At 38.2% G+C, this 23,825-nt stretch overlaps 1 protein-coding gene across 1 annotated transcript in view; it reads right to left on the bottom strand.

Moving 5' to 3' along the window:
- Nucleotides 1-23,825, bottom strand: part of ctnna2 (catenin (cadherin-associated protein), alpha 2) — a 219,622-nt gene that overhangs the window by 73,633 nt on the left and 122,164 nt on the right. Inside the window, exon 8 of the mRNA XM_088420189.1 lies at nucleotides 8,936-9,016. Coding sequence (XP_088276315.1) covers nucleotides 8,936-9,016 — 81 coding nt within the window. The remainder of the gene's footprint in view (nucleotides 1-8,935; nucleotides 9,017-23,825) is intronic.

Raw genomic sequence — 23,825 nt, 5'->3', positions numbered from 1 at the left:
TCGAGCAAATAATAAGGTAGACAATAAAAAAATACAAACAAAAAAAAGAACCATATTGTAGAAAAGATGATTTTTTTTTCAGAATATTATTTAATGATATCTGCAAATGATTATTATTGAAAAGCGATCCATTAATATTAGTGAATATAAAATGTAATGCACTCTACTTTTTAATCATTATCCGGACACATAATAATGTTTTGATTATTAAAGATCCTTTGGTTGAATTAAATTACATCATCAGAAATGTAAAAACACGAATACTTGACAAGGCTTTGTAAGGGAACACCAATATCAGAATCTCTGAATGTTTACAGTTGCACTTTGGTTTGTGTTGACTGTTCTTGTGATTCAGAACACATCGTGTCGGATACCTTGGGGTCAGCACAGGAATGGTTCTTATTAAAATGTCAAAAGCAATCACAGCATGAAGGGCTGGAGTCACGGCTGAAAGGAAACAGCCTGAGCAAATCAAAAATCAAGTAATAACTCTCACAGAAGATATCTATCAGTGAGTACAGCATGAAATAAGAGAAGGCAAAAGTACTAAGGCTTAGTAATTGATCATCAACAGACTAAAAAAAGCATGAGCAGTGTTACGTTGGTGTCATGCATTTGATGTCTTTACGCATCAATGGAACATATATTGACATTGTTTAGAAAAAATCGCAGCAATTTGACTGTTTTGAAAAAAAAAGACAAAATGATGAAATGGAATCTGGTTCATAAACAGATGTGTGCGAGTCATGGATCCCCTTTAAAAATATTACATTTGATATATTGTTCTATTATTAACAATGTATATACACATTTCTAATCGGTATGGTATAAGGGGAAAAGGACAATAGAATTAAAAGAGATCTATTTTAATTTAGGAATTAAAAAAATCTGCACAATTAAAACATTTTGGTAGGTAAGGGCCCCCTGAGCCTTTCAGAGTGTTAGATTCCTTTTAACAAGCTCAGATCTTGATTAGCTTATAAGTGGAGGTCAAGAAGAGATCTGAAAGAGCAAGGAACCTTTTAGAGAGGTTAGCTCATAGACTGTGAAGAAAAGTGATTCAAAATCCACATTTGGCTGTGAAAGACCTGCATGAAGATTTAGCAGAATCAGGGGTGATGGTGCACCCTTCCGTGTGCAATGATACTGGCACAAAATCAACAGTCATGGAAGAGTGCAGAAGAAACACCTTATCAGCGTCATCCACTTAAAAGGTCATGTCAAAAATATGCAACAGAACATTTAAGACACCTGTTGACTTGAGTAAAAAATTGTTCTCGAGTGTTTTCTTCTGCATTTACGTTCCACTGAAAATCACTTTGGCAAAAACAAGCCTGCAGCAAAAGTCTAGCTTCGTTTGTACTTGACGCCCCGGTACGCGTTTTGCAGCACAACATTCGGAGTGGCTTTCCCCGCAGTCAGACAATATTCTCCCATACTATAGGTGGCAGTAAATGGAATCTAAAGCATACAAACAACATTACTCTATAACAGAGGTGTGGAATCGTAGTAAATTGAAACAATCTAAACAGACTCCTCATCTGTCACCTACATGGTGCTTGCCAGGAGTTGTTTACGGTATTTATATCATTTATTTCTTTTCAGACCAATCATAAAGGTATTTCTAGCAGCAAATTTCTATAAGTAATAGTTTGTCCGCCATGTTGTGAGCTCGTTAAGAAATACTGGAAGATACACACTACGAAAAATCTGTTCCGGCTGGACTCCATGCGGTGTCATTCCCAAAACAACGTCATTTTGACCCGTGCAGTTGCAAGGAGATTACACCAAGGCATCGCTTGAAGACAGGATAAAAGTAATAAAGATGAAAGACAAATTAAGCAAAGTGAAAGACATGCAAGAAATTGATGTAGTGTAAATATGAAAATGAATGCTTATTGTAGATTTGTCAGATTCTCTTTTTTTTTAATGTTTTGTTTTTAACCAGTCAGATTATAGATTGCACAACACATTTTTTATGTTTACATGCGAGACATAGATGTGCTATAGTTAGAAGTCCCCTGTTGTGAAAAATTTCCAGCTGCAAATATGATTTAGTTGTCAAGGAGTATTACTGTATATCAGATATCAACAAAGGCTACATCAAACAACACAAATTGAAGAACCAGAGACTTGTTGTCCAGAGATTGTCTTCACTGACATCACCGCATCACGGGATGATGTGATCTTGTTAGTCAGTGCCATTGTATCGGGCTAACGTACAGCGTCTCAGAGAAGACATCGGTAGATGGCTTAGAGATCAACAGTCCTTGGAGCGGTATATGTTGAAACTTTGATTAATGGAATTAATTGGATAACAAACATTTGCCTGTGTCTGAATTTCATGACAACATTTATTAAGTTCTTAAGTTATTGTTACTGAGACACAGCCCTGTTCTTTGATTTTTATTTTTTTTAATAGCAGCAAGTAGGCTGAAAACAGTACAACAACATTGTTGAGTATTACTATATGTATAATAATAAATGATTTATAATTTCAATTTTTTGGCTGTTGGGAGTGGACAATAGAAAACCTTAAGCGGGGGACACCAACAAAATAATCAGAACACACTTCAGTGTACGTACTTTTGTTAGTTGGACAGCCTTATTGTGTTTGTTCACATTCATGACATTATACAAGAGATACTCCAATGATTTTTTTTTTAAAGTACAGAAGTTTGCTGCTCTTAAGAGGTGCCCTAACTTTTGCACACAACTGAGAAATATTTTCAAGATACTTGGGTGTCATCTTAAATTGTAGGGGGAAAATGATCTAGCTCAATCTTCTAATTCTTCAGGACAGCATTCCCACAAGCATATGCAAGCTCTATAATGTACTGTTGTGAAACTCAATTGCAAAGCCCAAAAACTTTTGAAGACAAAACGAAAACATTTTTACCTCTAAATCTTGAATTTATGGATTGTGGCAGCTGTTCCGCCTTAACTCCATAACCCATAACAATTAGCAACAGATGTACCAATCAACAAACTAATGGTAAAAATGGAAATGATTTCAACATCCCATTGAGGAGAGCAGGAAAAAAGGGAGCCAAACAACATGTGAGGCTGTTGTGCCATGGGGAATCCGAGAATTAGCCATCAGTCAAACAGGGCCCACAGAGATGACTTGACAGATGCATTCATTACACACTGAATGATAAGGGCTAAAACACATGGCTCATTTCAAACAACTTCTTCAGCTTGGTTACTTAGTGCATACCAATTAAAGCTGCAAGCCATTTTGAACACACAAACACACACACACACACACACACACATGCACAAACACACACACACGCACACACACACACACACACACACTTTTTTGTGGCACAAATGCATCCTTGTCTATACTTGCATCCAGAAAAAAATGCCTTCACTTGTTTCACCCTGGTAAACATAACTTGTCCTCCTTTCCACTTGCGTTTATGATTACAGTTGCACTTTGGAATGCAAAATGAAAGTTTGGGCTTAAAAAGTAACTTATATTAGAACATATATTTTGCTACACAGCCATCAGCACTCACAGCTAAGTCATCAACTCTTCCTGACCGCAAATCTCGCACCAACCCTGACGGCTTAAAATATCCCAGCACATCAAATTTCAGTATTTAGATGTAGGAATACAGTATAATACTTCAAAATCATGAACTTCAAGTGTTTGCTTTAAATGCAGACCTTTAAACGTTCATTTTACAGATCCATTATGTATAGATTTGGATCATTTATATGCATGGACATATTATTCAGTAAATGAGTAAGAATTTTCCTGATTTATTGCATGGGACAATCATATCTCAGTGCTCATTTTCCCCTGGAAACTGTTGGGTCCCCGATACTTGCAATTCTAAAAAAAAAATATATGTCCCAACATAAATGTTTGGAGTCCCCAAAATTGTGCACTATAAAGGACAAAATTTAAGGTTTAAACTGCATTTACAAGATGTGAGCAAAAACCAACCCTCGCAACGTTGCCTGCTCGTTTTCGAAAGCCAAAAATCTCCCAGACAGCCAACTTTCTTTGTTTGGATGGAGGGAAAAGTTTAATTGGTTTGAATTCTTGACCCTTCTTGACTTCAGCTTGATAGACTGCTCACTTCCTGCCTCGAACAATATTAGATACACGTTTTGAGTAAGTATCATAGACATAGCTGTAGTAATTTAGCGTGGGATTGAAGCTGACAAATAAGGAAGTGAACGTGCGAACGTGATTGGCTAAGGGAGCCAAAGAGTATGAGTCACATTACACATTGACATGACGAACCAGAAAGTGAATGTGGGAACATGATTGGCTAAGGCAGCCAAAGAATATGAGTGACATCGAGAGGACGCTCCTGCTGTAGGCTGCAATTGCCCTTTGTGAAATAATTGTTTAGCAACACCCCTACAATAAAACAATGCGTCCGGTGGACGAAGGCGAATTAGAAAGTATGCGTCCCATAGCAAAAAATTTGCGTCGGGGACGCAGGCAAACGAGAGAACTGATATGTTAAGCGAATGCAGCAAAAACAGAGCATACTGCAACCAACATCGCTATTGATGCAGTTTCAGCTAGTTAGCAGGCTAAAGACAACCAAATAGCATCAATAACGTACCTGATTTTGGGCGAGAGGTGGCTCATACAAAGCTCTGGTTGTCAGTCAATTTATCAGGCACATAGACAAACAATCACTACAGACTCACACCCAAGGGATATTTTGAGTCTTCAATTAACCTTTTGAACATGTGAGAGGAAGCCAAAGTACCCAGAGGAAACACACAAAAAAAATCACAAGGGTAACATGCAGATTCCAACTTTTTTAGCCAGACGTGCTAACCACTGCCAGTACATGCTGCCTGCCGGGAGGCGGGCACTATTGTATGAATGCAAATAAAATAATACAATACATTTCAAGATTCAATTTACAACTGCAGAAGCCATGTTCACTTTACTTCACTTTATCATCATTTAAAATTTCTTTGTTTTGTTTTGTTTTTCTGTCCTCAAGGAGCTGACAATTAACACAAAAGAGGTGCTAAAGTACATCATGTGTGCCGAGATAAGAGTGCTCGCCTTGAAAATCAGCATCATAAAGACAGAAGTCATTGGCAAGATAATCTCAACATTGTGTTTTGGTGCACAAAGAGACTGCATGTCAAATAACTTCAAGAGAGTTAGCGGTAGGGCTGATCGTTATTATTTTTATTATCTAGTAATAAGTGAAAGAACACTGACACTAGTGCAAATATGCCTGTATCAGGTGCATGTGTATACATACATTTTATATATCTGTGACCCCTTGCCGCTTCATGCTTTCACGCCCTCAGTGCTTAATGTTTTTTTTTTTTTTTTTAATTAAAAAATACCTGTACTGTGGGAAGACGTACCGTGAGGGTTTCCTGGATGCCAAACAGACGACTTACATATATATATATATATATATATATATATATATATATATATATATATATATATATATATATATATATATATATATATATATATATATATATATATACTCTCGATCAAAAAAACACAGAAAAGAATGAAGAAAAAAATACAAATAAATCAATTAAAAAAGATAAGCTATCAACTGAAAAACAAAATGTCAGTCATCACTTGATGTTACTTGTCCCATAAACACTGTTTATCTTCAAGCATTGGCTGGCTTCCTCACTACCAACATTTGGCTTTTATTAAGATACAGCGGCTTGAAAGGCAGCACATTGTCGCCTATGTCTCATAGCACTTCTAAAAAAATAAGCAGATCTCATCCCATTAAACCTTCCCCGTAGATCGAGGGATGTTGGCAGCTGAAAAGGTAGATCTCAGGGCAAAAAGTTTGGGCACCCTAAAGTGTTAAGTTCCTATACTTGTGAGCAACAGCCTATCCAGGATGACTTTGCACAACAACCTGGACAGCTGGCTAGTATTCCACCTTGCTGCTACATTGGGAATATATTAAGATATGTTTCACTCTGAAGACATGTATTTGGCAGTGGAGCATAAAAGGTTGACACGTGCAGAGTGTATTGTGGGTAACAAAACGCTTAGTATTCTTTTGTATTCGCCGCAGAACACCAGAGAAAACAAAGCTGCATGTTGCTGGTGTCATAAAGCACGTTGGCTCCCATTTGCTTTCAATTCTCAAACGCAGACTGTCATTTATGCTTGTCTGCTCATTAATTGATCCCACCTTTTAACAAAAGAGGCACATAGGCTTGAAATGCCCATACAGCAGGTGTGTTCCTCCACAAAGAAATGCCCTGTACTTCGATGAGACAAAATGCCACCTGATGTGGTGTATTACACTATCAAAAGTCTTTGTAATGCCTATATGGGTGTTTTGCACCCATTCTGTCAAGCCAACTCTGGAGTCAATAGAACAGCCTCTTTAAAATGAGTACCGCCTGCCAGCTAGTCAGACAGCCTCATCAAATGCCCCCCTGGGAGGATGGGAGTTATAGTTTCCCATCTGGAATAATTCCCTGGTCTTCAAAAGTTGCAGAGGACAAGGTCACATCTCTTCTGTTCAACTAGAGAGAATGTAGCATGACACCATGGTTCAGGAAAAAATTGTAAAAAATGTGGGTGAAAGATGGCATACGGTTCAAATATGAGCCAAACGTTTCTCAAGGAAATGTTTTTGCATATCATTTCTAAAAAGAAAAAGTGTGCAGGGAGTTTGCGTTTCTCTGTTATATGTAATGTGGAACTCTTCACAGTGCTGAACAATGATTCATCCTGCTTCTCTTTACTTGTGTCATTTTCACCTTTGATTTCCTGATTTATGATGATACACATTTCATGGGGGTTTAAAACATTTGAAGAAAAGAAATGTTAAGACTACCTTTGTCTTTTTGCAATTGCATAGAGATAATGGATTTCACTTCGAAACCAGACATACTTTTAATGGACTTTGTCATTTAATGACAATTAGAATAATTTAAAGAATGAAACTTGAAACATAATGCCATCCCAAGGGTTATATGAATGTTCTAAATGCAATATTAACATGTTATTCGTGTATACAAGCCGATGCCAGTCTTTTTTTTTTTTGCAGTACCACTTCAGCTCAAAAAAAGGCAGTGAGTCATCATCCCATTTTGCCTTGTCTGCTTAACACAATATTTTTCTCCATTTTCTGTGTCACTGTGTAAATGACACGGAATGGGGGGGGGGGGGACATCTTTCCAGCAATATTCAGAAGTAAAAGGTAGTTTCAGAGTTATACCAGAGACCTCAATGGCCGAGCTTCCTGTTGCACAGAGTTTGACTGCATGATCCAAACCTGATTGATCAGCAACCACTGCGACAGAATCTTTAGTGTTGATCGAGTCCAGAATTGGTGCTGTGACAACTGCTCAATTTATGGATCTGGCTACTCTTCAGTTTTGGGATGGCATGAAATGATTGCTGTATAAATCTACCTGCGCAAATGCTTGCCATTCAGTTTATTTTTTTTAACCTGTCTTTGTTTTTCTTGGCTTGCATCACATATAGTGTATCATGCCCTCTCCTGTGGAGATGGGGTTTTAGCTTCAAATCATAAAAAATTGAAGAAGGGTTCGTCTTTTTAAATATTCAGAGAGGGTAGGCATAGATCATCGCACAACTACACAATCATGCACTGAATCTGATTGCCGAATAAGAAGAGCATTCTGTGTTAATGAAAATGATATCTTTTTGTCTTGAAGTTGCAGTGTGACAGGATTTTCAAAATATGAAAATCTATCCAAGTGCAAAGTCTGGTTTGAAAGACCAATGACCACATGGGTGCAAGATAGTAAGAATTTTAAAATTCAGATTAAGCAATCCACAGAAATGCAGCTTTTTGTTGTGGGGAAGATGACTTTTGGAGAACATTTTATTGTGTGATATTGCTTATGTGATCTCTGGTTGAAAAAAAAGACCTTCAAATTAGAATAAAACAATATAAGTTAATTATTTCTCATTTTCCTCACTTCTTCTATTTCATCTTCCTCTCTGATTGGCTGACAAGTTTTACTGGAAAATATCGACCGATTTTTCGGACGGGCCTTCAAGATGTCAACGAGTCAAAATTAGCATCATATTTCAACACTGATACTTGCCCTAAAAACTTGTGTTAACTAGCGCAAATAGAAACTTACTGGGAGGAAAAGCAATGTGGGCAGAAGAAAAGGTCAAGTATAGTAAGCAGTCATTTTGTGTGTGTGTGTGTGATTTTATTTAAATGGAGAATTTTAGAGCGATTCCAAGTGCTCATTCTTTGTTTTTCAGAAAATTCCATAAAGCTTAATGCCACTTGTCCCCTTGCAATTGTTAGCATTTGTCTAACCTCCCTAGCAACTCAGCTGGCCATTTTAATTCCTGCTAAGAGACAAACATGAGCGCAATCATTTTTGACATTGTTTTGTAATGAGAACAAAGGAGCCTGGTGGAAAGAAATTGCAGTCAACCGCACCAACATTGCCAAAACATGCTGGAATCTTTTAACCTGCGGTATGTGGTTGCAGCCCATAATATTATTTCAGAGGTTGCATTGTCTTACCTTTACTAGTAGTGTGACACTACTCTTTGACTATTGGATGCATGATGGCTCAGTTTATGATGGCACGCTGGGGGACACAGGGCACAGAGGGACAAGCAACCATTCTTGCACTGAATCACACCTAAGGACAATTTAGTATGGTCAATACACCGGCCTTGCATGTTTTTGGAGTGTGGGAGGAAGTCTGAGTGCCTGGAGAGAACTCACGCGGGCTAAGGGAGGACATGCAAACTCCACATAGAAAGGTGGAGGTTCAACTCGGGTTCCTTTAAGTGTGATATTATGTTTGGCCTTTGCTAGGACACGACAAGACATTGCTCATAAGTGCATCAAAATGTTGACTGTGGGTCAATCTTAATTTTGCATCTTTGTTGGAAAACTCATTTCAAGAATCAAAATAAAGTAACAAGTAAATAACAAACCTGGCGACGTAAGTCTCTGGTCTTCTTGGTCATCTTGTCAATAGCTGAGTTCAGTGGATCTCCTTTCTCTTTTCTGCCAGTCTGTAAAATAAAAATCACAAAACACCAACAACGATATTAATGCAGTGTGCTTGTTTTAACTGTTTAAGTGAGGCACGTGTGATATCTTCAGTGCAGTGCATTTTAAAAATGCATTTCATCAAATAATACCGACTAGTCAGTTCTCCATAACACGAGTCCATTTTCAATGTTACCTAGCAACTGTACCTATCTGGCAAAATTCAATTTGGCTGTGGCCAGCTCCCCTAAGGATGACTACCTCACATGTCAGTTGTTGCTTGTGGCTCAAAGAGGCTCAAAGAAGTACGTAACCACACTTAAATACTGTACATCTTCTCAATGAATTCATGAATGAACGAAGATCTAAATAAATGTTCAATTGATGAAACATGGCCATTAGATCAATACTACTCTGATGGTTGTCTATTTTAGTCGTCCTTAAATAGTGGGGTGGGGCAATACCGGGGGATGCAGATGATCCCAAGGAACAGGGCTAAAAGTTTACATTTATCCCTAAAAGTTAACATTTGTTGGAAGTTGCCAATGTTTAGTTTTTCTTTTGTTAATGTTAAAAATGAAGAATTATACAATTTCCTTATGGATAATGATCAGGTTTACAGTCACCGCAGCACATTTTGGAGTGGGAGTTGCAAGAACTAATTGAGAAGCACTGGTTTACATACAGAAGATAAATCCAGCACAGTAATACTATTCTCAATATAGTCCATGGAAAAAGATGATTCTTGATGATATTAACTTTGAAATCAAAGTATTTCTATGCACTCACAGCTCTCAGTCGCGGTTCTCAGGTTTGAATGGCATTAATACATGTTTAAATGTAAATGTAAATCAATGTTCTATTGATCATTTCTTTCAGTAAAAGGAGTTGACAAAAAAGCGGTCTTAGACAACAGTCAATTTTCAGTTTATACATTATGTTGCAGTTTCCGATTATTGTGTGTTGCATTTACCAGTTCAGCAAGAACAGGAAACTCACAGAAAAATGACCAGAAAAGTACAAGAGCAAGAAAAAAAAAAGGAAGGAAAGGAAAGCAGAGAAAAGCAAAAGACCCCAGAGTTGTTTCAGGTTCCGAACCTTGCAATTGAGCAAGGAGAGCCACAACTTAAAAACCCGTCCCAACCCAAACCAACCAATTTATAATCATATACTTACAGCAATGAAACACACACAAATGGATACAAAATGGTTATGATGATATCCGCTTGACTCTGGAATTGATTGTTAACCTCCCTAAGCTTTTCGGAATCAACAAAATGTACAATATTTGCTCAATCTTTCTAAGCATTCGCTACAGTCTGAGAGATTCATTTCAAAGTAAAAAAAAAATAAAAGAAAAAAGAAATGTATTTTTGTTTGCATTTAAAAGGGTATTGAGATGATCAACAGATAAAACACACACACACAAACACAGACACACACACTCTGATCTTCCAACAAAGCAATACCGGCATACAAAATTAGTTGTGTTGTTGCTAAGCAACAATCCTACAGTTTTGCCCCGCATAGCATGAAGGCGAGCACAAGCTCATAAGCTTTTGCAGGGAAGTGCACACCTCCTAGCATCATCCAATGACAAATTAGCACCAGAAGCATCTAGCTCAACTGCAGTCAAGATATAATCATATGGCTCTGACATCATACGAGGCATTGCAAACACATTGCCGGATTAGTGACAAAACCAAGCGGATGCTATCGTAGATACGCCACATCTGGATTTATTATATTACTGTTACTGATTACGGCAGTTTAGAATTGGAAAAGAAATTAATTGGCTATTCAGTGGTTGGCCTCTATGAGCTTCAAATCCATATGAGCAGGAATGTCAATGCTGTTGAGCTTTTCCATGCCAAAGCAGAGGACACGACATGATTAGGCATTGTGCTACTGCCTAAAAAGAAGACTAACATGTCCTTTAGGCACCAGTGGGATGAAGAGGATTAAAGATGCTCCGCACAAAAAAATAAATAAAAAAATACATAAAAATAAAAGGAGCTTAAAGTGTACCTCCAGAGATCCTTAATTGAGGTTTTGATGGTTAAATGGAGCGATATTGTTGATAAATAGCTGGTGTTCCAATCTTTATGTCTTGTCCTGTGTTTGCCAAAACAACTTGCCCCATCACCCTAGTCCATTTTTAAAAAATGGCTCTATTTGGGGATTTTTATTTGTGACATCAAGTCATTGCAGGACAATTTCTTGCCCCACTTAATGATATGGCAGATCATTGTTTTCATTGCTAAAATTGTCAGAGATGCCAACATGGATATTTATTTGAGCCGAAAAGGGTCTCTGATTCGGTATCGAAATTGAAAATGAAAATGGCAAGACTGATTTGTCAGATGAAGAAAATGCAATGGGCCTACGGCAGGACGAAGAAGAATGCCGCTGCTTTGATCGGATGCCAAAGATTGATACTGAGTGCTTTTGTTGCCATCAGCACCAACGTGCAGTGGATAAAATCGAGATCTTTAAAGGCTGATTTACTCGCATGTGTTGTTAACAACAGTGGCTGGATCAACAAGTGTGTGTATCTCGCTCCTCATCAGCTGTCTAACTGGTAAGATTTTTGACAGCACAGAAGACTGTTCTTTCTTTGTTGAAATGTAATCCAGACAACGTCCTGCTGTTTGGAAATGGCCATTCTCCGCAGTTCAAGCCAGACCTGTGTGAAGAGTTAAATTGATCGCCTGAGCCCGCAAGCCCTTTTATTATAATGCTAAATGTGCTAACTAGCTTATCTTAGCATTGAAAGTGGTGTTTTTTCTCATCACCCCTTCTCAGTTTTTCAATTAGAGCTATCACGTTAGCACCACCACCATCACACACGCACACACACACACACACACACACAAATATACATCTTTATTGGATTCAATTCAGCAGCTTACATTTTGGTCTTTTCTGTATCTAACATCTTTCCACGGCCTCTCTGTGACTTTGCTCCACAAAATCCGGCCAAAGATGTACGTTTGTCTTTGTGTTTCCTCATTATGCGGAACCCATACACTTTGCATTGTGTGTTTGTAGCATTCATAGACTGGAATCCTTTGCGAGCTGGTGCTACCTGCGACAGCTAATAGCATCCAGACATCCCTTATCAAAATCTCTACATCACGGCTTGACCTCCTGGGGCCAAGAAGGAGCAAATATGGCTGTTGCCTAGCATCTCCGACAGAAAGTTTCCATAGGCACTTAAAAGCTTGCTCTGATAAAGCCAGTGTAACAACAATACGGATCCCATTTTTCCTGATGAATCACATATATTTTACATCCAAGGTCTGGATGTCCACTTTATGAGGAATATTTCTAAGGACACTGTGTATTTTACATGATTCAGAGCATAATCAATGACCTGAACCAAACTGGGGAAACAAGAAAAAAGCCAGTTTGCTTGTGTGATCATTGTTTAACGTCCCACGACCACATTTTACATTTTCTTAAAACTGTGAACCATTTTATCTGAGTAAAGGGGATTAACATATCAAAGTGCTTTGTGCCTAAGGGGACATACAGTAGTTGTCCCTTATTATGTTAGGATCCTGCTGGCATTCAGAAGTCGTTTGAGTTTGTTATAACTGCCTAAAGTCTCATTTTGCATTTTTGTGATCATTACAATACAGCGTTGTGTGGAAAAGGGAGTTCTCATGTTTGCTGTTTAAAAAAAAAAGAAAAAGAAAAGACTTAACCAATTAAAAAGACCATGCATGAATTTCCCCATCACAAATGTGATAAACAAGGCAGATCAAAACAGTGAATCATAGGTTAGTCTATGTGTCACAATATCTCTCAGCAGGGCTACGTCAAAAGGAAAGTTTTGGCTAACACACATATGCGCATGACAAATAAAGCTGAAAAGACAAACAGACTCCCAATGTTGCGTTTATGCGTCGACATTTTTATCGGTGTTGGCATTGCTCCGCTGCCATTCAGGTGTCCCTTGTAAGCAATTGTGCTCTAGGGTACACCGCTATTAAAAACCTGACATCAGTTGGCGGTTGATTCAACGGTCTCCCATACAGAGACACTGATTGAATCCTTTGGACCGCCATATAACGGAAGGTTAATGATTGCTATTTTCTTCTCAATTAACATGTGTCCAAATTATGTTTCTCTGCATCTATTCTGACTGGAACTGCCTTCAATCTTTTTCTCAACGTCACAATCGTTTTTCTCAAGGAGAACATTTTGTACAATTCCTACAAATAAGCAAGTGTGCATGGAAAGCTTCATTTTTACCGCAGAGGTTACGTATTTTCAAAACACAACTCCCAACTGGTAAATTCCACAAAATAGAGGTGGCCATTTTTTCTTTGTACATCTCTATTAAGCATCTACGACGCCCCACCATATCTTTCTGAACACTTTCATATGTTTATTAAGTTTAATCTTTAAAATAATTCCAAGCTGATGATTATAGACCAAAGTTATAAATTAAATGGACTTGCACTTTGCACTCAGATATCCCCAAAAGAAGTACAAATAATAATAATAATAATAAATGTTTTATCACTGGAGTGAAGGAATAAAAATGTTGCTAAAAGATGTATAGTTTAAAAAAAACAAGTGATCAATATGTGTATGTGTTCACTAAATAATGGTCTCCACAACTTACAAATTATTGTAATAAAAAGTGACAACGGCAAAGGAACGATAAAACAGAGGACAGGCAAGATGAATCTGGTGGCTCATAGGCAATAACATGGCAAATCAAAGAAATGGGCAGTTAAATCAGAAGGAAAGCAGTAGACAGGTGGGGGAGGACAAGGGGTATTTTGTCTCATTGTCTCCAAAGATCAATGTGTTAAATGATATCAATTCCGGTTCCTTGTCAATTCAATTAGGCAGGAGTGAGAGGTACAATTACCGTCCAATGTGGTTACACTGTCTGTGGAACACTTTAAAAGGAAGCCAAGCTGATAACGAGGAGGTGAGGAAGTGTTTGTGTGAGCCTGGGGTGGCGTTTGATAATAGTGCTAACATGTTGGTCAGGTTACCAGCAGATAATAGGGAGCGAGATGCTCATTAAGATACGCTGCGCTCCCTCGACTGTTGCGCCATGGATGAGTCTGTTTTGACTTGTTCCCATTAAGTGGACGTTAAAGAGGCGCAGCAGTGGATCGGCTATTTTGATTACAGGATGCTCCAAAAGAATACATGCTTGAATGTTTGTTGTTGTTTTTGCAATCATTATGTTGAAAAACAGGGGAAGTCTGAGTGGCAAATGTGGTGTTCAGCCCAAAGTACCCCAAGGAGATATATACCATGAATAACCGATGCGCCACATCTCCAGCCAATGAAAATGTTCCATTAAAATGAGGGGGGAGGGGGACGTACTGATGACGCAGAACCGAACTGAAGTGCATACGAGCAGACGGGAGAAGAAGAGGGGCGTCTCCGAGTATGCAACTACTGCAAGCGTTTCAACGGGTCGAGAAGAGAGAGCACTGAAAAGCCTTCCCTTCTTTCCTGGGACTACAGCCAAGCTAAAACAAAAGCCTATCAAGGTGTACGAAAAAAAAAAACACGTCACGTGCCAACGGTGTGCTGGGAAGGCCAACTTCAAAATAAACACACTAAATAATACATGTACGTCAATGCAATTATGGACGTATATTTGAAGTGGTCTTTGTTACCAGTGAGATTTGACTTTTTTCGGTTTGTTTGTTTTGTTTTTTTGCCACTGTATCACAGTCCTACCAACGTCAACAGACCACCATTAATAATCATATTCAGTCATTGATTAAGGACCCTAAAAAAACACTATTTGATTATGTCATCGAATGATACGGATCAAGTTATTGCTAATTGCTATATGTGTGTTGAACATGGTGCATTCAAATACAGTCCGACATTTCGAAAAGAAAAAAGTCCATGCATAAAGTAAGTTATAAACTGCAAATAAGTAAATAATGTGGGCTTCTCATCAATATTTTAAAGGTGACATAGACCAAAAAGAACGTGTGAAATGTCTTTTGATATTTTCCTTAATTACAAAAAATGGTCCATCTCGTGATTTACAATACCTAATTAACTCTTGAACAATGATCTTCGTCTTTTCAAATAGTAATAATGACAATAAATGATGAAATGCTCGTCATACACTGTTTTTTTTTATGGAGTGTAGCTGACACGCTTGCTGCTTACCTTATATAAGCCAATTGAGCACTGTCGTGATAACTGGATGGCAGCATTTCTACACTTATAACAAAGATATTACCTACATGCAATTCAAAGTAAGGAATGGAAATCAATCTTTCATATGATACCACCCATTTTTAAATAGATATAGAACACAATATACTGTCGGCCTTGAAAGATGAGTGAAAATGCTAAATATACTGGCCCTCCCCAGGTTTCCTTTTCCCATAATGCTTGTCACTAGAAGAGTTAACTCAATTTCTAGTTGTTGGTATGTCAATCAATCAAAAACGAAATATGTTTTTGTTTTATATACTTACATTTAAAAAAAATTAGCGTAAAAGGAATCGAGCACATTATTATCAGTATCTTTTAAAAAAGGTGTTAAAACACTAAGTAACAATAATTCAAGGCCATAGTAAAGATGTTACAAAATTGATTGGTTGCAAGCATTTCTCATTTTAGGTTTTCCGTTTTGGCCCAAAATCTTAATTTCTGGGCATTCCTACCACAAATACATAATTAATCAACACTAAAATAACTATGTTATTGTTTCCTTCCATTGAATATATTTTGATATTTTTACAACAATGATTATAATAAATGTATACAACAAGTATTCAACATTTGAGTCCATGAATAGCAAACCGTTTGTAGAATAACTCAACAAATTCAGTCAACTCACCCCATTGCGTTGCTTTATGCAATGATTTGCATCTTTTTTTTTGTTTCTTCCCCCTTCATGCTTTCACACGATTGCCCAAAGTATCTATAACGACGCTGCTTGGGACTGGAATACTGCTGTCACTTAGAGTTAATGCAGTCGAGAATGGCATCGCTTGAGGTGACTCCAGAGTGCCTTCTGGTACTTACGTATGTTTAATGGCTGATGCCTGTTTGCTTACTCCTCTCATTACACAGCTTCGTGTTTAGACTGTGGGCCTGTCATTGGCTATTAGCATCTTTACGGTCAAGCAGGCTATGGATGTGAAGTAGCGTGGATCTTATTATCAGGTTCATCGCATGTATGAAATTAATAGTACGAGGAATGGTAAACATGAACTGGAAAACAGCATGAACGCATTAGTTAAAGGGGATGTAAAGTCAAAAATGTTTTTTTATAATAAAATGTTCTATGCACCCGCACAAGTCTAAAAATGCCATTCAGATTCATATTGGTTTTGTGGAATATGACTCAAGCAACAAAATTCACCTGTTTTGATCTATTTTGACAGTACTTTTTTGCCACTCGAAAATGACATCATAGTGACTCAGGATTCAAGCAATGACCAATCATGGCTCACCTCTTTTCTGAAATTGGTCATTTGTTTTATTTTGTTCTGTATTTATTTTTAAATATGTACAATTATTTAGTTATTTATCTGCATTGATGAACAAGAAAAAATACTTTGAATTATTTGCTTCCATTACTTTTATGTGTTGATTTTGGTAGGTGTATTTGACATTCTAAATACGTCTTAGGTGTGACTGGGTGCATACTTGGTTGTAACTGCCCTTAAACAGCTGGGATAGGCACCAGCAAGCCAGTGACACTAGTGAGGATAACTAGCTATATAAAATGCATCGATGGATGGATGCACATATGTTGAAACCTCATTATAAGTGAAATAATCTTCCTTAAAACATGGTTATACTGATTAAGGTGTAATGCATATTTAATATGAATACGTTTTCTTATTATACAGTCCACACACATGTACACGCACAGCCACTGAGCTTCTCACTTATGTTGCTCTAGTCTTACATTTGAAGTAAAGCAATCATTCCTTCAAGCCGATGATGACGTACGTAGGCATCGCCCATTTCATTGTTCTTCTTACTAATGGTGTGTTAGTACAACTTGAAAATGTGCTTAAAAGTCTTTATCTAAATAAAGGTATTGTTTTTCTCCCCTCTAAATGGTGGCCGTCACTTGTCATCCTTCTTATAATGCCATTATGGGATTTCAAAGATTCAATTTTGCCTTTTGAGTTGCGTGACAAACAGAGTCGAGCATGTCTCTATCGTGATTACATTTCTGCATGTCTTTGCAGTATACCTGAGGAGGGGGAAAAAAAAAAAAATCTTGACACTGGCAATAGACTCCACCACTTGCATAACGATTTCTGCGAGATTGTGAGATGATATGGGTGAACATACCATGCTGGATGTATCCACAAAGAGTTAAAGTGTGTTGGTTATGAGCCAAGGGTTTAAAGTGTATTCACTGAGGAGAATAAGGAGAATTGGAGGAAATGCCGGGTTATCAGTGCAAAAGCAGAGCAAGAATTAAAAAAAAAAAAAAAAAAAAACTCGTCCTGCAGCAGCAGCATGACCAGCGAGAGCGTCGCTGCCTACAGTCTCCCTGAACTGAATAGCAAGTAGTTTGCGAGGGAGGGACTGAAGGAAGAGTAGCTGGGCAGAGGAGACATAAGGGGTGGGGGGAGAGGGAGGTTGGGAATAGGGTGGAGAGGGTGAGAAAATGAGAGTGGTGTGATATCTGTGAGAGCAGAACTGTGGTAAAGAGAAAAAGAGTCAATGGGGTGAGAAGAGGGTCTGAGTATCATTGATGTACTTTTGTTTCACTGCAGAGAGGGAGAAAGGCTATTTATCACATGCACTTTGTCTAGGCTCATGCACGTGGCTTTGGTGTAGGATGAGTTGCATTTTATTTCATTTTCAGAGAGTGTCGTTTTACTTTCAAATGAAATATCTTAGGGGACGGATGAAACGAGGAATCGGTCAATCCAATTCCAGGATCTGTTCTTAATGCTAGGGGACTTAAACCTATTTAACCAAAATTCTTCCGTCCTTCTGTTGCATCATTCCAATCTGAGCGAACAGTGGATCAGAAAAAAAAAAAAAAAAACGAGGACATGGACTAAGGGATTTCTTTGAGGACAGTCGGGGTCACGGGCAGGCATCAGTAGTGAGGTTTGGGCTGCGACTGGTCAGAAACCCTAATAACGGATCTGTTATTTTCTATTGACTGACAAACTCTGCACTCAAATAACGCTGCTCGCTGGCTTTTCTAACTACAAACTTAAAATAGCACAATCAAGATCAAGCGCAGGGGGAAATGAGACACATTTTGTGCCTAATGAATTATTTGTGGGATTCATGAAGCATGCAGCCAAGACTGAACGAAGTGAAAATGTGCAGAGCTGAAATTAACCACCCCATAATGTGATGTGGACAAATATTCATTTATCAATATTAATCGACAAAAACAAACAAAGGAATAAAACAAACATGTTATGGTACCTTAAATATCATCAAAAGAGTGATATGCGACGCTGCTCGATTTGCTCTTATTTTGACCGCTGATAAAAAAGCAAGGTCAACAATACGTTTTCTCCAAGAGCGTAGCCAGAAATTTTTCAATGGGGTGGCCAGGATGTCACCAGAGAGTAGCATGCACAGACAACCTTTCATGTAATGAATGATTTTATTTTACTAAAAATTAACCATTCAGGAAATATAAACAACATGTATCAGCTATCAAGTGGTCTAAGAATACTGCATGCATGTAAGAACAGCACAAAAACCACATTTACTGATATTTTCCCCTAGTGTTGGGGTGGCCAAAAAGGCACACTGAGACTAACAAGGTTTACCACAATATGGCCCCGGTTTTCACATTTATTATGCCCACTGGCACCACATAGCTGGTAAAAACCACAGGAGGGCCTAGGAGCTGTTCTAAAAACAGCTCATTGGTGATGGGAGATCATTTGAAAATCTAATGAACATGCAAAAAGGTTTCCTGGTCGTTGTGAAATCCAAAATAATCAATGTCTAATTTAAATATCATGACTAAATGTCGTTTGATTTTTTTTAAGAGGGCACAATTAACTCTCGCACTCAAAAAGTTTGGCGGCACCAGATTTACAGTGTTTAAGCCATGCTGTTGGGTTGCAACCCCTTGACAATAGCTCGGTTAACTTTCTCTTTTGCTAACAGTGTCAGTGCAAGCAACACCATACATGCTCTGACCATGGATTTTCAATTTAAGTATCCCAGGGCACCTCATTCTTATCAGAGCTTCAATTATGTTCCTCTCTTCTCAATGAACAACTTCACATTACATAGAACATGCAAAAAGGAAGAAAATAACTCTATGTCATGTTTTCTGTTGTGGGTTCAGCTTGTTTTTTTCTGTTTTGGGGAATATTGGTATTTTCAAGTTGTGGGTTTCGTTTCAGTTCTTGTGTCTTGTGGTTTCCCTTGTGTCGGTCCTCGTTAGCGTGATTTGTTTCCACCGGTCGGTGTACCTACCCTCCGTGTGTCTTCCAATCAGCTTCCTCTGCCTTTTGTTCCTCTCTAGCTGTTTTGCGTTTCCTTGTTGAGTCTCTAGTCTATTTAAGTCCTCAGTTTGGTGTTGGTCGGTTGTTGGGTCATAGTCATATGTCGATGTGTAACCCCCTTTGTTTTTGCCTCCCAAAGTACGCTTCCTGTCCTGAGGGCCCATTTGTCTCCCTGTTGTAGCTTCCCGTTAGTTAGGTTTCTGTCTCGAGTTAATTTTGTTCCTTTACCCTCACTTTTGCCCATATTGGATTTTTGCCCTTAGTGTGATAAAACCATTTATTTTTTAGTGCATCCTCTCCGTTCTTCTGCATTTTTGGGTCGCCTTCCTTCCCCTCACCATTCCAAGACATGACACTCTAATGGGAATGTATGCCAAATGCCAAAGTATATTCTGTATTAGTACCGGTAATGATATTCATTATTGTTGTGTAGTTTAGTTAAGTTTAGTTTAGTTTAGTTTAGCTATTGTATGTATTATTTGTAGTTAAGGTTCATTCTTATGTGAAACTTGTTACAGTGGTTTTTGCTGACGTACTCAATATGTTTAAGGAGTAATTTTTAGAGATCAAATAACCTAGTTGTGTGTTGTGTGTTTTTCTTTAAAGTTAATTCATAGTAATCTTTCTGGTGCACACAACGTTCCCTTCCATTTAACAAGTATTTCTTAGATGACGCCGATGCATGAATTCATGAAGGGAAAAAAACAAAACTAAACAAAACACGTCACTTGTGTAGAGTTTAAGACTTGAATCGGGATATATGATATAGATGCTTACTTCACCCAAAATCTCACTTTCCTGAGGGTTTCTTTGCACTCGCAGTTCTTAACTGTCATACAAGATCACTGAGCTCTTAACCAAACTGTGTCAAGTGCACAATTTTAAGCAAGCGCAGCTCCACAAACCTGAACTGACTGACAAGGAAAACAAACTACTTAGACACACTTTGGCTTCAATACGTTTCTTACAATTTAGCTTCTCAAAAAAATGAAACACAAATATGTAACACTAGCACACACACTCACTTAAAAAAACAAAAAACAAAACCCAGCCTTCTGTATATTACCACTGTAAGTTTCCTTAGTTGAGTACAGCGTGCTACAAAAACATACTCAGAAGCATGTAATGTAAAGGTGATGGTTGTCAGAGGCAGTTGAGAAAGATGTTTCTATAAGCCTGGATAATGATGAGTCAAGCTGCTCATATTGGTGGGTGCTGAGTAGAGGTGGCTCTAATCGGGGATTTTGTGAGGTAAATTGTCATCAAGTTAGGCAGCCACCAGTATGACATCAAACAGAAAAATGCAAATTACAACATGATTCTTGCACTTGCTGTACAGCCGGTCACCAGAGACACACATTGTGTGTAAAAATGGTACTGCGCTTGAGTCCTCCCGTGCTTGAGTTCTCTCGGTGTAATGATGCAAGTTACACATTCCTCAAAGGCTGATGCAGCGAGCAGGAGTGGAATTATTACGGTGCATGCCATCCTTTTATCTAGCCTTTCTTCAATTCAGCCGCAAAAGTGTATTTGCAATACAGAATATAGTGTGTTTTCTACATTGCATTGCAAATAAGGACCAAGAGGTGAACTCAGAGCATGGAAAAAAATAAACAATGCTGTAGGTCAGGGGTCCCCAACCACTGGTCTGCGGCCCGGTACCGGTCCACGGATCAACTGGTACCTGGCCGCGTGGGCCGCACCCGAAATAATGTTTTGGAACTTATTTAGTTTAACAGTTCATTGATTTGTGCATTGTTTGGCTTGATCTTTGTTTTTTGGCGCCACCTCTGGCCGCTGTTGATAATACATTTTGTAGTGAGAAGGATGGTGTGGTTTTGAGAGCAGTCAGTCCGTGACGCACATGTTGTTTTGTCTCTGTGAAATCTGGCCCACGATTATTTGCAAGTTGTACTTACTCATGTATGATAATATCTCCAACATTTGTTTGTTGATCTAACAACTTGTGACTGTGGAAAACATCCATCCATCCACATCCATTTTCTATAGGCTTCTGGCAGTAGGTGGGGGACATAGCGTTGTGCTGGAGAACATGCAAGCTAATATTAGTTCTTATCTTCATCATGTTATATAGGGCTGCCCTGTATGCGTTTAGCTCATTCACGTTTTCGTTTGTGCCAGGTATTTCCCTTGAAATTAATGGCTTTTGTAGTTCAATTTTATGATTGACAATGTAATTTGCATACAATAAAATTCTCAAGCGTTGACCGGTCCGTGGTGATGAAAAAGTTGGGAGACCATTGCTATAGGTGGTAAGTAGTATTGCACTAGTATCGTATCATATTTTTTTTTGTCACTTTTTACTTTCAGTTTGGCTCAGGGGCAGAGGCACATGGTGGCCAAGAGTGGCCGTGACCACCCATTTGGACACAACCAGACAGGAACATTTCAATATCTGAGTTTTGTCTGCCGTTTTTACATCCATGCAGTATTCTTTGACCAATTGATACCTGCCACAAATGTCTACGCCTCTGGGTTGGCTGGCCTTGTGACTCATGGTATAGCTCCAAAAACATCACTTTTCATGAGAACACAAAAAAGGTAAGTTTGCTAAACTAATAGCACTGCATTGTGAAAGTTACAGTATCAAATAGATTGGTCAATAATTAGTAAAAATAAGAACCAAAAGTGTGTACTGACCACTTTATGTGCCTACGTCAGTGATACATTAAAATTTAGAGTTCAACCCAAAATACCTTTTGTCTTGGGTGCATTCGGAAGTTCACTCAAAAAACATAACAACTATTTGGTAAGAGGATCTGTACAGAGACAGACCATGTTTTCCTCCCGGTAATTTCCGAAGATAGCCTATGTTATAAAGCAATCGGGAGCTTGTGCTCGAACGGCTTCCATCTTTACAACATTCCACAATGGGCACAAAGTGTCCTCATTGGAGCTTTAAGTGTTCCAGCAGACTTTTTGGGAGCAACCGTAGATGGTGACAGCAGTGAAGGAGTACTGGTTGGAATTTAATCTTCTACTTTTAAGTATGGAATGGATGCTACTGGTTTTAGTTTAAAATGGCTTAGCTTAACTTGAATCTGACATTGCCTTGTTGCCAAAAGTAAAATCTTGAGCGGTTATTCTGTCATTTGGAGCTATGAGATCATTTTTGTTGGGGCGGCGTCTGAACGATAATTATATGTCACAATGTTCGTTGCGTTGGCTACTAATTCAACTTCTTTCCCTATTGTTATTGGTGGGAATGTGCCACAAGTATTAACCAATCAAAAATATGGTAATCTCCATCTTACTCCTTCAAAATACAGTCTAATGATGTTCAAAGCAAGACTTCTTATTTTACGGAAACGACGTGCAGATTATGTTCTTGAAAGTAGTGGTTGTCATTAATCAAAATGTTATGAAACAGTATATGTGTGTGCCTTCGGAAAGAAATAAGAATCAGTCTACATTAGCATTATTTAACTGTCAAACTTAATAAAAATAGAACACTGATATGATCACAGACTGACAAACGCTGCACTCGTCTGCTCAATCAGTTATTTGTATGTGACACAAGCAAATATGCTGTACCTAATGGCTCTTAGCCGATTCAATTACTCTTGAAGCTAATGTTTATAATTTAGTCGGTGTTGAATAGGTGTAGACGTGCTGTGGGAGTGCCACACAAAATGTAATTGCAACGCCTGAACATACAGTATTTAATATTTGATGTTTTACATACACTGTATTGTCAATGGTAAATGTGTTATTCCAACAAACACCCTGTTCTCTTTGGCATATCGGCAAATAGCAATGCTTTTTTTTTTATGTTTTAAATGAGTCTCAGACTGGTATTTATATATTTAATTCCATGTTTAAATCTATCATGCTCTGTCACAAGACGAAAGTCCAATGACAGAAACACAAGTAACTATTTTTTTAGGTAGTGGATTTCTCTTTTAAAGTTAGATGATGAAACCATTGCAAAAGGCATCACTAGATTCACTGTGAGAAGCAGGGCGGAGCACGGTTCACACAATGTTCATCAAAGTGTTCCTCACATTGAATCTGACTCATCCTATCTGAATGACCACAAACCATGACTACTTCTAACAATTTACTGCAACAATATTTCATCTTCTGAAGCTAAAATGTGTTATTTATGATTCGGAGGGACCTCACACTTGGAGGGAATACTGAACAAAAGCGAAGACATACACACGCATGAGCACAATGACAGATTGTGGATTTTGTTCTCTTGTCTGAGGATTTACCTTCCATTGTCTGTTGCCTGAGAGTGCTGTCTGCTTTTTAATCAAGGATGCAGTTTTGAATCCTAGTGGCTTCATGATGCGATCACAACTGTGGTTTTCTCTCCTCTTCAAACCACATGATTATC

Source organism: Hippichthys cyanospilos, chromosome 7 (genome assembly GCF_059441005.1).
Source record: "Hippichthys cyanospilos isolate Australia breed blue-spotted pipefish chromosome 7, RoL_Hcya_1.0, whole genome shotgun sequence".
Taxonomy (NCBI): domain Eukaryota; kingdom Metazoa; phylum Chordata; class Actinopteri; order Syngnathiformes; family Syngnathidae; genus Hippichthys; species Hippichthys cyanospilos.
The sequence above is the reverse complement of the archived record's forward strand: the minus strand, read 5'-3'. Positions and strand labels throughout refer to the sequence as shown.